The 12,495-nt window shown below is 39.4% G+C and overlaps 1 protein-coding gene across 4 annotated transcripts in view; it reads right to left on the bottom strand.

Moving 5' to 3' along the window:
* The window catches only part of GPM6B (glycoprotein M6B), a 102,433-nt gene that overhangs the window by 33,308 nt on the left and 56,630 nt on the right, over window positions 1-12,495 (bottom strand). The window contains exon 1 of one of the 4 annotated variants that reach the window (XM_033147397.1): window positions 4,356-4,782. The exons of 2 other annotated variants lie outside the window; for them this stretch is intronic. In XM_033147397.1, the coding sequence (XP_033003288.1) occupies window positions 4,356-4,404 (49 nt within the window). In that variant the 5' untranslated portion in view covers window positions 4,405-4,782. Of the gene's footprint in view, window positions 1-4,355; window positions 4,783-12,495 lie in introns of those variants that run through there. One more of the 4 variants, XM_033147394.1, reaches the window with a different exon arrangement.

The following is a 12,495-nucleotide window of genomic DNA, read 5'->3' as shown; positions in this document are numbered from 1 at the left end:
AGGATCAGGTAAATTTGCAATTTCTACCCCTGATCTAAACCATGGTTTCTGACATATCTAGCTTCTGTGCTGTCACACAATATGCAACAAATCCTAAGTAAGTATTGAAAGCTTAGTGGACCTTAAAATACAAGTAACTTTATATGGTGCCAGTGACCTACAGTAAAATGTAAAACACACAGGAAGCCAACAGTATTGTTGGGCATGAACAGTATCCTACCTGTGACTGCTGGTGAGCAGAAGTAGCTGGAGTTAATTCAAAGGATTCTGTAACATTAAAACTGATCTCAAATATACAGACGTAAATGTGCTTGTACTATGTAATTTAGATTCCTGAAAACACTGGTTTTATTTCTTTTTTTCACCACCATTTCATATGTTCTGTATTTTTAATGGGAACACACCTTCCACCTGCAATCAATCAGCAATTTCTCACAGGATGGTCAATAGTCAAATGTTGAAGCCCTTCTAATATGCATGTCTTCTCAGAAGTAAGTACCACTGAGTTCAATGGTGTGTACTCCCAAGGAAGTTATTATAGCACTGCTGCCTAAACAGTGCATTTTGTGTGTCCAGGTTTTGCTTGCTTGCTGTATAAAACAAGCATCATTTCATACATTACTCAAATATAGCAATTCTTTTGGAATTTGCTTTTTATATCTACCATAACCTTATAGCCAGTTTGCTCTGGACATCTACAATAAATCTTGTATGACATTTTTCTCCTGTGCTTTACTTATTGGGATAGTATCCCCGCCCCAAATTAATACAAACATCTTGTCTGTGTTAATATGTATCAGGGTGTATTTCCTCCTCCTCTGCTGATATAAAATGGCATTCATTTTACCCATTTATTCCATCTCAGTAAATCCGCCTATCCCCATCCTCACTTTTTGATTTAATTTAATGCCTGCAAGATAAACCCTGTCATTTACAATAATTTATAAACCTTCAGCTTTAAATGCACTCAATCTGTCTTGCAGCCTGTAAAATATCTGCTCAACATTTCCACAGACAATGTTCATAGACTATTCCTTTGATATTTGATAATCGGAATAAAGCAGCATATTAACAATAGTGTCACCCAGTTTCACCAATTAAAAGAACAGCAAATGCCACGATGGCTCCACTCCAGAGAAACTGCAAATCACACTGTGTATTTTTTGGCTAATCTTTTTTCATGCAGTTCTAGAGATTTATGGTATAAGACATACTTAGTTCGAAACGTATTTTAATTACACATTCACCAAAAATTAAACGTCAAGGGCTCAAGTATTTAAAAACATTTTACAGTACATTAGACTGAAAAATTAGATGCACTATTGTGCCACTTCAGATGTAAACCACCATGGGCATATAACCATCATGTTAATGGCACGTAAGTCCCCTTGATTTCAATGACACCTAAGTTAGTCATAACTATAACTTCATGTTGATTTCAATGGGACCAAAGTGTAAGTAACTTGCTCTGGTATCCAACTTATTCACTCTGTGTGCTAATCTTTACAGCTATGGATTTCTTTCTATGACAGTAGGTTATTGCTGTTCAACAATTCAAGAAAAGCATTATTATTTTTTGTAGAAACACGGCTGTGCATTTCTAGAATGCTACAAAAATGAGGGTGATAGGTCCACTGCACTTGTTTTTGAAAATAAATTGCAGAATTCTTATGGGTGTGGACAGATTTCACTCAAAATGTACCAACAATTATTTCAATCACCTCAACACTTGAATCTTTATTTGGATACAAGGGGATATTTAAAATAATCAAAACTATATATTTTAACAGTGACAAGTGTGTGGATATTTCCTTGTTCAATATCTGATATTTCAGTAACACACCAACAATTGCTTCAGAGAGATGACCAATGAAAAAATATGCTTCAATTTAATATAGGTTTTCTTTTAAATGGACGTAATTACATTTTAAAAAGTCATATTATTTAGAAAACATTTGCATTACTTAAAAAAAATCTAGGGATTCTGATACAGGTTTTAACAGTGCGAAAGGGTTTGTGTATTGAAAATTTTCTCCATATTAAGTTCCCATGGTGTGTCATACACCTGAAAGCAGTACAAAATTCTTAAGTGTCTTGTAAATAATACTGCAAAGGGGGTTGGAAAAACAACCCACAGTAATATCCATAAAGGTCCTTGGGTGTTAAATATCTAAAACACCACCCAAAGAAATTATGCATATCTAAATTCTATTCTAAAAAATTAAAGAGAAAAAAAAACCCTGACAGGATTTCAAAGCCTAGTAAAATGCTTACATCCTCTTAATTTCAGTTGGGAATGTCTCTGAAATTGCCATTTAGAAATGTAAATGGAAGCAATTTTTAAAAATACTAATAATACCTAAAGCATAAATAGTCAGAGTCTGGTCTGAGTTTTAGGTGAGGGGAGCTATTCATGTTTTATTTATCTTTGTAGACCTAACCCACTCTACAAAGGGGAACATCATAACGTGGGTGATTACTTTCTTTTAAAGACTTTATAAGCCACACCCTTTACAGACCATCAAGGGAAAATGGTATACTTCCGAATAAGTCCATGCAATCTAGCAAACTAACTAAAGTCAGGATGCAATAGCAAAATCAGAAGTGTCATCTTAAACGTAGGACGATTCCGCAAGCTTAGGTGATGTTTAAAGACACATACATGACACTAGTCCTGAAATGCTTTAGACATGGGCCATGATCAAAAAGACTATGAACCTAAGGGGACTTCACACTGCTTCTGGAATACAGAAAATTTTCAATAGGGGTTTGCGATATGGCATTGAGATATATAGAGATAGATAGATAGATAGATAGATAGATAGATAGATATAGATTATATCCATCCCATCAAGCTGGTGCAAAGGCTAAGCAGTTCTTTAGATGCCACCAATTAACTTTCTTTGCAAGGGTGGGGTGGTGAAGGAAATAATGAACACACACCTTACACTCCATTCCTAAATACCTCCGCGTGGAAGTTTCACTGATTTCAAGGGCATTCATTTCTAAGTACAATTCACTTCTTGGCCTGGAGGTACACAATTTCCTCTTCCGTTCACTTAACGAAGAGCGCTAATTGTATTTTTTGAAATTCAAAATGCAACTGCTTATGAAGCAATATTGAAAGAGGATCTGTACACACTTTGGAGGGCTCATTTTATAAGAAGCACCTTTTAAAAACAACTTTATCCATTGAAGCAACAACAACAACAACAACAACCATCTGGGGTGTTTGTCCCCGCCATGGGCATGCTAGTGTTTTGATATGTTTTAATTCCTTAGCATTGTCATGTTTCAGGTTATTATTTTCCAGGCTATTATTTTATACAATGGCCGAACTGTTCACCAAATTTTACTTTATTGAAACTGAAGCTCTTATAATATTGTATGTTTTAGATGTTCCACTGAGCAACAAAGTTAAAACTTGCGGAATATGTATCACATCACTACATTTAACTAACAGATTCTTTTCCGGACGCTCTAAACCATTAATTTAGAAGTATTCATTAGCAATTTAGGATGCAGTACAGTACAAAGAAACCACTAGCAACAATATATATAACAGGTCCTGTAAGTTTTAGAATTTCTCAAAAAAGATAAAATACTGGAACTAATCCTTTAGTGTGTGCTCATTCCCTTTCAAGTCAGTGGTTTTACACAAGTGTAAATGGCTGCAAAGTTTCTAAATAACTACACTAGCCTGCTACAGAGAAGTGCAATCGAATGAAATAATGCAGGCTGTTAACTTTGTTTCATTGATCTTTAAGAATAACAACAACCAGCAACATTCAGATTTGATTTCTCTTGCTACACTGCCATTTTCTGGTCTGTGAGTCTCTCAATTGGAACATTTGCCCCCAAACACTATTGTGCACTTTAATTATGTGCATAATATTACTGCCTCATTCTCTTCCCCCAAATATTATAGAAATGCAACACATAGGTGCTGTACAAGAAAGAAAAAGAAAACAAGCCATTATGTCTACACTGGCAGAAAGCTTCATGTTACAGTAATACTGGATCACCAAAACCCCTACCATCAGACTCAAAATGTGTAAATAAGGCATGTATGTGTACACACACACACAATTTTTCTCTAAACTGCAAAAAAATGCAGTCTGGGTTTTTTCATGGGGTTCGAGATGGCTGAAAACGCCAACTTAGAGATGTTGGGAGAGATGGCTGTTCCATTAATCTGCTGTCAAGCCATACAACATAAAACCCACTGGAAGCTAGAAGATGCCATAATGATAATTTAAACACTGCTCTAAAGAGAGTGACAAACATAGCCTAAATCTTTTCACTTAAGGTTCTTAAAAAGATTTAAACAGTCTATTGTTCGGTCCTCTGGGTACCTTTTTTCTCTTGGCTTTGTTCTGTAGTTTCCTCCGCTGCAGTTTCCATGGCTGGCTTTATACCATCCACCAAAAATGCTCTCACTCCCCGCCCCCAGCAAAGAGTCTCTCTTCCTTCTTTCTTCCTTCCCTTCTGTCTCCTATTTGCCGCCGCAGTGATTGAGTGGCTCTGTTCCTCACTACAGTAGATTACGCTCCTTTCCAAAATGCACAAAGTCGTGTCAGCTTTAGTTTCGATCTGCCTACTGGTCCATAAAGATCTCTGCCAGGAAACACTCAGCCATACGTCAGAGACCCCAGTTATAAAATAGCAGGTCTGTGCTCGATTGTCTCCCCACTCTCTGTGTGTTTGCAATGGGAGTGTGAAGGGGGGGATAAACCCAGCTAGGCTCCCTTTTTTCACATGGTCCCTACTTTCCTGTTCTCCCTATGAATGTTAATCAATTCTGTGGTGCAGAATAGATTAGTGACATCAGAAGAGGGGCTGCATCTGAGGGAGTGAGCAGAGCCCCCTCCTGTTGCATGACTCAGCGATGACACTCACCCCTCACCATATGCCATCTCTAAGGAGAGCCCATGGCATCACATGACAACAAGACTCCCTTTCCCATGATGATCCCCTATTTATTATGCTTGCAATTTTTATTAATTCCACATGCCCCCAGTTCTTACAAAGAACATGCCTGTTTCCTTTGTAGTTTTAGGTTTTGACGAAGGATGCATGGTTTGAATGCAGTTTAGAAAATAAATGCATACTGATATCTATGCCCATCAAATAGCTATGTGAGTAAAGGTAAAGGTAAAGGGACCCCTGACCATTAGGTCCAGTCGTGGATGACTCTGGGGTTGTGGTGCTCATCTCGCTTTACTGGCCGAGGGAGCCGGCGTTTGTCCGCAGACAGCTTCTGGGTCATGTGGCCAGCATGACAAAGCTGCTTCTGGCAAACCAGAGCAGCGCACGGAAATGCTGTTTACCTTCCCACCAGAGCGGTACCTATTTATCTGCTTGCACTGCGTGCTTTTGAACTGCTAGGTTGGCAGGAAACTATGTGAGTACCATGTGCTTATATGGTAGTGAGAAGGTTCTCACATCTCTGGGGCAGTTAAGCTATTATGACCAGTGAAGAGAGGAGGTGCACAGGTGAGATGAATACTAGAGGTACATAAGATCTCAACTTTCTAAGTTCCAAAGTTCCAAAATAGATTCCTTCTATTTACGAAGGAGCGTCCTTATTGAAATAGAAGCTTAAAAAAGACGACAGGATGTCCTCATCCAGTCATAGGCAAATTTTTATCAGATGACGGAGCAGAGCACATTCGCCGAGCCCATGTAATAGACATTGGCTTGAAGATTTTTGCAAGTCAAAAAATTTCTTTGCCAGTTATTTTGTTTGTTTAGTACTGTGCACAGGGGATCTGAAGATGAAGATCTGAGCCAGATGTTACATTTGTACACAAACCATATTCTCAAGTTTAATACAGATGATGAAAAACCAGAGGAAGTGTTTTATTTCATGGGGTGTGCTAGAAGGTATTCTTCAGAGTCATAAACTCCTAGCATCTAAGGAGAGTTAGGGAGCTTCTGTCATGCTAGATTGCCATGTGCAGGGGTTACCTGGAGTGACCAACAGCATTCAGACATGTTTTCTTCCCACTCACACCCTGCATTCTGAGCTGACAGTCCCACAAGCTTTTTCTTCAACGCTCAGATCTCAGAGAGCAGTAAACTGGACTACAAAGCTATCAAATGCAAAGTCAAAAATCCCAGGTAAATACCAACCTGCTAAATTCAGTGCAAAAGACAGTTAGCATAAAGGAACAGCTAATTCAGCAAGGAGAACAATTGGATACTCTTTCCTAATTTATCACAACTACAATGGCTCCTGGGGCTTCTCACCTGTCATGTCCACTTATCTCCCACTGTCTTCCAGGATGTGGACGGGTGGGGGATGAAGCATTCAACATGCTTGAGGTTACCTAATCCCATGGGTTCTTTTTCCCTTTCAAGACACGTGAGTGGGGCCTTACTTTTGTGAACCCTGAGTAACAGCACTTCCATTTCCAGAGTTCACCAAATGTGTGTGTCCAGGAGCCTTGGAAATTGCATGCATGGCAAAGCATTGCATTATCTGAACAGTGTGCTATGGCTTCACCCTATGGTCTTCCCTATGAGAAACCTCTGAAATATAGCTAGATATTTACTGCTAAAGCCCAACTCCATTTAAAAAAAGACATTTTCTAACATCACATGAAGACTAACAAAACATGAACATCTAGTGTGAGATGCAACAGCTCTCTTTCAGTCATACAACACCCAAAGAAACCTTGTGTGATGCAACACTATATCTGTAGCTATACTTCCCCCCACACCACAGTGTTAAAGAAGATTCCTACATTCTCCCTCCTTCAAACCCAGGGTTGCTGAACTACAACTCCCATCAGTCCTAGAAAGCATGGTCAATGCCCAAGGATGATAGGAGTTCTAGTTCAGCAACATCTAGAAGGCCAAAGGTTCCCCACATCTGCACTAGCCTATGGTAGATGGGATGGCCACTCACAGGCACCAGTGCAAAGATATGTATCCTTAAAGATAAGATAACTCTTCACCCCCATAAATGTAAGAAACAATACCATCAGTGAACAATATCCAAACCACAGAAACCAGGAACACCAAATTGGAAGCAAGTGTGACACTATTCAGGAGAAATTTGGAAACAATAATATGACAAGGCTTGGGAGAGAATCAGTGACAAAAGAGGAAAAAGCACAATTTTACATCCTTCAATTCAAAGTATTTTCGAAATGATCAATGTGCATTACAGGAGGCTATTAAAGAATAACATAGATACAACCCATCAAGAGAAAACAAAATTTCTTCGCTGGCCACCACCCTACTTGAACTAGCAAGTCAATACATTAGAACATATGTCTTTCAAATTTGCAGAAGCATATCTACATTAATGAGTCCAATTTAAATGTATATTAGATTACCATCACTCATGCTCTCTGCCTAAATATTTTACATTGTCAGTACCAGCATCTAGAATTTTATATGACACAACCGACTGTGAGGATTGCTCCCTACACCTTGCTGCTTCAACATTATAAACAAAAAAAAAGGGGGGATAGTCTAAATCAATGTGTGTGGATTAGAAGGGAAATTATGACTGGCTCAGAATATTGACTCATTCACATAGGAAATGTAACTTTTGGCTAAAGGGAACAGGACATGCAGAAAATGGTACGGATTATCTGTCACCTGATAGTAACCAATTATATTCTCTCTCTCTCTCTCTCTCTCTCTCTCTCTCACACACACACACACACACACACACACACACAAACTTCAAAGGGCTTTCTTCCCCCATGCACCAGAATTTATTCTCCATTGTAGCCAGATGAGTCCAGCCCCAAAGAGTCTGTGCACAATTACGTCTGAAGACCAAGAGAAATGACTCCCCCCCCTTTCCTATAACTTCAACAAGCCCTGATCCAACATTAGCGGAATATAGTGGAGGGAGAGGGAAGCTGTTGTATTGCGAGACAGAAGAAGTAGCAAGTGCATTCTATTACAGCTACAACCATTTCATGGCAGAACCATTGTGGGTGGTTGTTGTTGTTGTTGTTTAGCCATCCCTTCTTCCACGGAGTTCAGGATGTCATTCATGATTATTCCACCCCAATCTTATAGGAAGAGTCTGCTGCATGAAAACAGTGGCCCATCTAGTCCAACATCCTCACTGTGTCCAGCCAGATGCCTATGGGAAGCCCCTAAGCAGGAAGTAAGCATAACAGCACTCTATCCACTTACGATTCCCAGCAACTGACAGTCCAAGTACAACACTGCCATCATGGCTGGTAGCTGTTGATAGCCTATTCTACTGGAATGTTGCCTAATCCTCTTAAAGCCATCCAAGTAGGTGGTCCCACTTCTTGTGGTAGCAAACTCCATTTGCTCTATTAATTCAAACTATAGTTTTATCACCACAACCACCTTGAGGGTTAGACAAGAGAGCACTGTAGACTGGCCCAAAATCTCCCAGTGAGGGTCACAGCTGAGCAAAAACTTGAACTGGACCTTTCACAGTCCTAGCCCAACTCATTAAGAACAACACCACATTGTCCCTCAATGCATGGGTGAGGCTGCAAGCAACTTTAAAGCCTGGTTGATTTCATACTTTTGTATGCATTTAGTAATATTTTGTGTGTGCGCGCACATGTGTGTGTGTGTGTGCGCGCACACGTGTGTGTGTGTGCGCATCTGCAGATAAATAACCATTCTCCCCACAGGATTAAAATTTTTTAAATAATGCTTTTAAAGCCTCCCACTTCTCCCTCCAAGCACTCTGGCAAACAAAAAGGACTTTGAGGAGTGTGGGGATGCTGCTCAGTGGCAGAGAGCTCTGGGCAAGAAGAGAAGCAACTATTTTTCAACACTGTTGTTTCCTTAGTCAGACTTCTCTGCAAGTGAGATAGGACTCTGCCTCTCTTCCAAGCAGTCAGTTACATCATGGCTAATTTAGACTATGATTTATTGAAACATGCCTGTTTCATAAACCATTGTTAACCCACAGCATTTCTGGGTTCAGACATAAAGTTAAACTGCATATAACCCAAAAGTAATATTTTTTTAATATAAAAAAAATCTTCCATTCTTCTTGTGGCTTCACTGCAGGCGTAAAGGGGAGCACATGAGCCCAAGGTACACTCCGGTTCATTAAATGTAAACCATATTTTAGCACAAGGCCTTCATATTTGAATCCAGGTATATTACATATCCAAGACATTAAAAGAAACAGATGGATGAAATCCAGCTATGCCGTCCTGCCCACTGAACAACTACCGATCCAGAGGCATCGATGCTGACCTGTACGGTTCCTCTGCCTTTCATAAGTATTTTCAGGGGGTGTAAAGGGCTGCACTAGGATGTGAAAACTGGTGTAAGCATTAGCGGATACCACCGCTGGATCAAAAGTGGGTCACCAGCATTGAATTTAATCCAGACGTCTGTTAGACTGCTATCTGTACACAAGTACAGTTCACATTTTAATACTGTAAATATATTGGCAAACGTTTTCTTCCGCTGTGCCTGTGGATTTCACCTTGGATCTGCTCCCGCTGCTTCTCTTTCCGAAATGGAGTATGCATCCTTCTAATCAAGTCTCATTTCATTAGATCACATACCAGTTTACATAATTGATAACAGCTTACAATTTACTGTATTCACAGAGATCCTGTAGGGATTGCTTTTTTCTACATTGCAACCTTTTTTCTTTTTAACTCGCAGCAAATTAAAGTCCTGACCTTGTGGTATTAAGTCCTCAGAAATCCGGATTCCAGTCCTTCGTGTACCACTTTTAAAGAAGTGGATACGTTTTAGTTATCATGAAAAAGTGTCACAAGCCATCTATTTCATCTGAATGCGCACTGTACTTTCCCACCTTCAAATATTCTTCACAAATTCTCTTACTAAAATACTGGATTATAGAGCTCCCAACTTATCATCATGCTCCCCACAACCTTTTCTAAGCTGCCATTCCCTCATACCTCGTGCATAAGAAACTCAGGCTCAAGTCGTGCCTTGATTGGACCCCTGTGTATGCATTAAAAAAAACTCTTCTTTCTCCCCTTCACAATGCCCTAGAGAATGCAAATCAGGAGCAATCAATAATGACAGCTGAAGTCTAATAGTTCTCTTTCATTCACATCAACACTGTATCATACACTGAAGTAGAGCATGCTCTTTTAAACTCCAGGTGATTATTATTATTTGGTTAAGTCTACTTTAATATTGGACTACTTGAAGTAACAGAAGCTAAGAAATTTGCATGTTTCGTCTGGGACTATGCATTGCCAAATCTCAAAACAGTAGGGGATTTTATATACACAATGAACTTGAGCACAAAAGCACTGTAGGGTGAGTTGAGGACAAGAGTAGCAGCCTTGATTCTGCATCTCCAGATTGGCTGTCTAGTAAATTGACTTGCCAGAGTAGGATTATTGCCTACAGCATTTATTTCTAACATTTTGTCTACTCTAGACATTGGTTGTTAACGCTTTCCTTGGGAAACTCAACATGAGTCCGAGAAAATGGGGGGCGGGGTAGAAATCTGCATAAATATTACCTGCTTTTATATTTTAAATGCAGTTGACCTCCCACTAAAACCAATGGCAAAATCATCACAGATTTGTATCCCCTGCCACACAAAATTCATGTTCTGTGACTATTATATTTCCATCCGCACAGCAGAGGTGGGACAGGTTCATGTAGGTAAGCAAATCCATCAAAGGACTTCTTCAAATGGACTAAGTTTTTCTCTGGTACTCAAAGTTCACGCATCACAAAATTCTTCATGCTATGGTAACTGGCACGGAAATTCTATGCTTGTCTGCGCAGAAGTAAATTCTATTGTTTTTAGTGGGGCTTACTCGCAAGGTAAATGTGAATAGGATTGCAGCCTGAAGCTCTAACTCTTAGAAAAATAATAATACATTGATGGCAAACACAGCAGTCAGCACGTCAATTCTGAGCATGGCGCCAAGAACACATGATTTTCTTCCTTGGGCTTCACTTCTCTATGAAAATTACACATGTATTTATGAAGAGGTGGGCAGAGAAGATGTGCATAAGGAGAGACAAGACATGCCTGAAATTGTGTGGTGAAATAGACACGGAGGCTCTCCTCTTTTAAAGACTGCTGAAGAAAGAAGGTTGCCTGCTTGGGGACAAGGGTTCACTGATATGCATGAAGCAGCTTCTGCAGTCTCAAATCTCCAAAATTTGTGATCAAATCTGGATATACAACCTTTCCATTTCAGGTAGGTAGCCATGTTGGTTTGATGCAGTAGAAATATATTTTTAAAAAATCTTAAGAAGTGTGCATGCACACGAAAGCTGATACTAAGAACAAACTTAGTTGGTCTCTAAGGTGCTACTGGACAATTTATTTTATTTTATTCATTTCTAACCTTTCCATTTGTTAGGAAAGCCTAAGGCCAATAAGCTAGCAGGCAGGGCTAGTCTCCTCTTTTGACTTTGCCCCCTCATAAACTTAATGAGTTAATTGTACATGGCCTTGCTGTATTTCAGGGAGGTGTGTGGCGGCCCCAGATATGGGATGCCTGAGAAGGGAAGATTTCCAGAAGAGCTGGCCGGGAAGGAAGCACAGACCGAGTCCATGAGAACCCACTCATCCCTGAGCAGCCAAGAGGCCATGGGTCTTCATGGGTGACTGAACTCTTCATCTCTATTCATCCCTTTTCTCAATGCATAACAACAAAACAGCAGTGCTCTCATAATACAGGCCTCTCCATTCTTTCCTCTTTTATCATCATTCATATCTCAACTATGACATGACTGAAAGGGATTCTGATGGGAAATGTGCTTCACATTAGCATATTTTCCCTCCATACAATAGCGGCATTAAGCTGCTGCATTTTCAAAGCCTAAACAAAAAGCAGCAAGACTTTTCGCAGCAGCAGTGTTTGAAGTTTAATTATCTGTCTGCCTTATCTCTAACCCATTTTTATTTCTTTTTTAAAACAAAAGAGGGACATATGTTTAGTTGGAAAGTTTGACTAACAGAAAACAGTAGGATGATAAACACTGTTTTTTTTAATGCAACGTCTTTAAGATGATTTTACTGACGCGTGATGGTGTTAAAACTCATCTTTACTTCATTGATAATTGTATTTCATGCTCAGAACCACTTTGTGGTGATAGTTATTCTATTTTAGAATTAAAGAGACCAGTCTTCTAGGCAACTCATTTTAATACTTACAGAAGTTTCTTTCTTAATTGTGGTATGCTGGCATTTTCTCATGCAAAAAGCTAGGCAGGCACAACACTGCTTAAGTACACAGCAAGACATCTACCCACCTTCTTGTATTGTCAGTTGCAACAGTCTGGAAGTGTACAAAACCTAATTATTTTAGAAGAGGGCATTAGACATCAAATAATTAGGAGAGAAATTTTCAAAGAGAAGTGAAGCCCAAGGAAGAAAATCATTCCAACTGCATTAGTCAGTAGACACATGAAATGCAATTCACGTCACCCTGAACTGAGGGCTGAATGGCTGACTAGTGTAGTTTTCAATGGGAAGTTCAACACAACTTGATCTGAAATAAAGCCTATATATAT

The sequence above is a fragment of the Lacerta agilis genome, chromosome 4 (assembly GCF_009819535.1).
Source record: "Lacerta agilis isolate rLacAgi1 chromosome 4, rLacAgi1.pri, whole genome shotgun sequence".
NCBI lineage: Eukaryota > Metazoa > Chordata > Lepidosauria > Squamata > Lacertidae > Lacerta > Lacerta agilis.
Note: the sequence above shows the minus strand (reverse complement) of the source record. Positions and strands in the feature narration are given on the sequence as shown.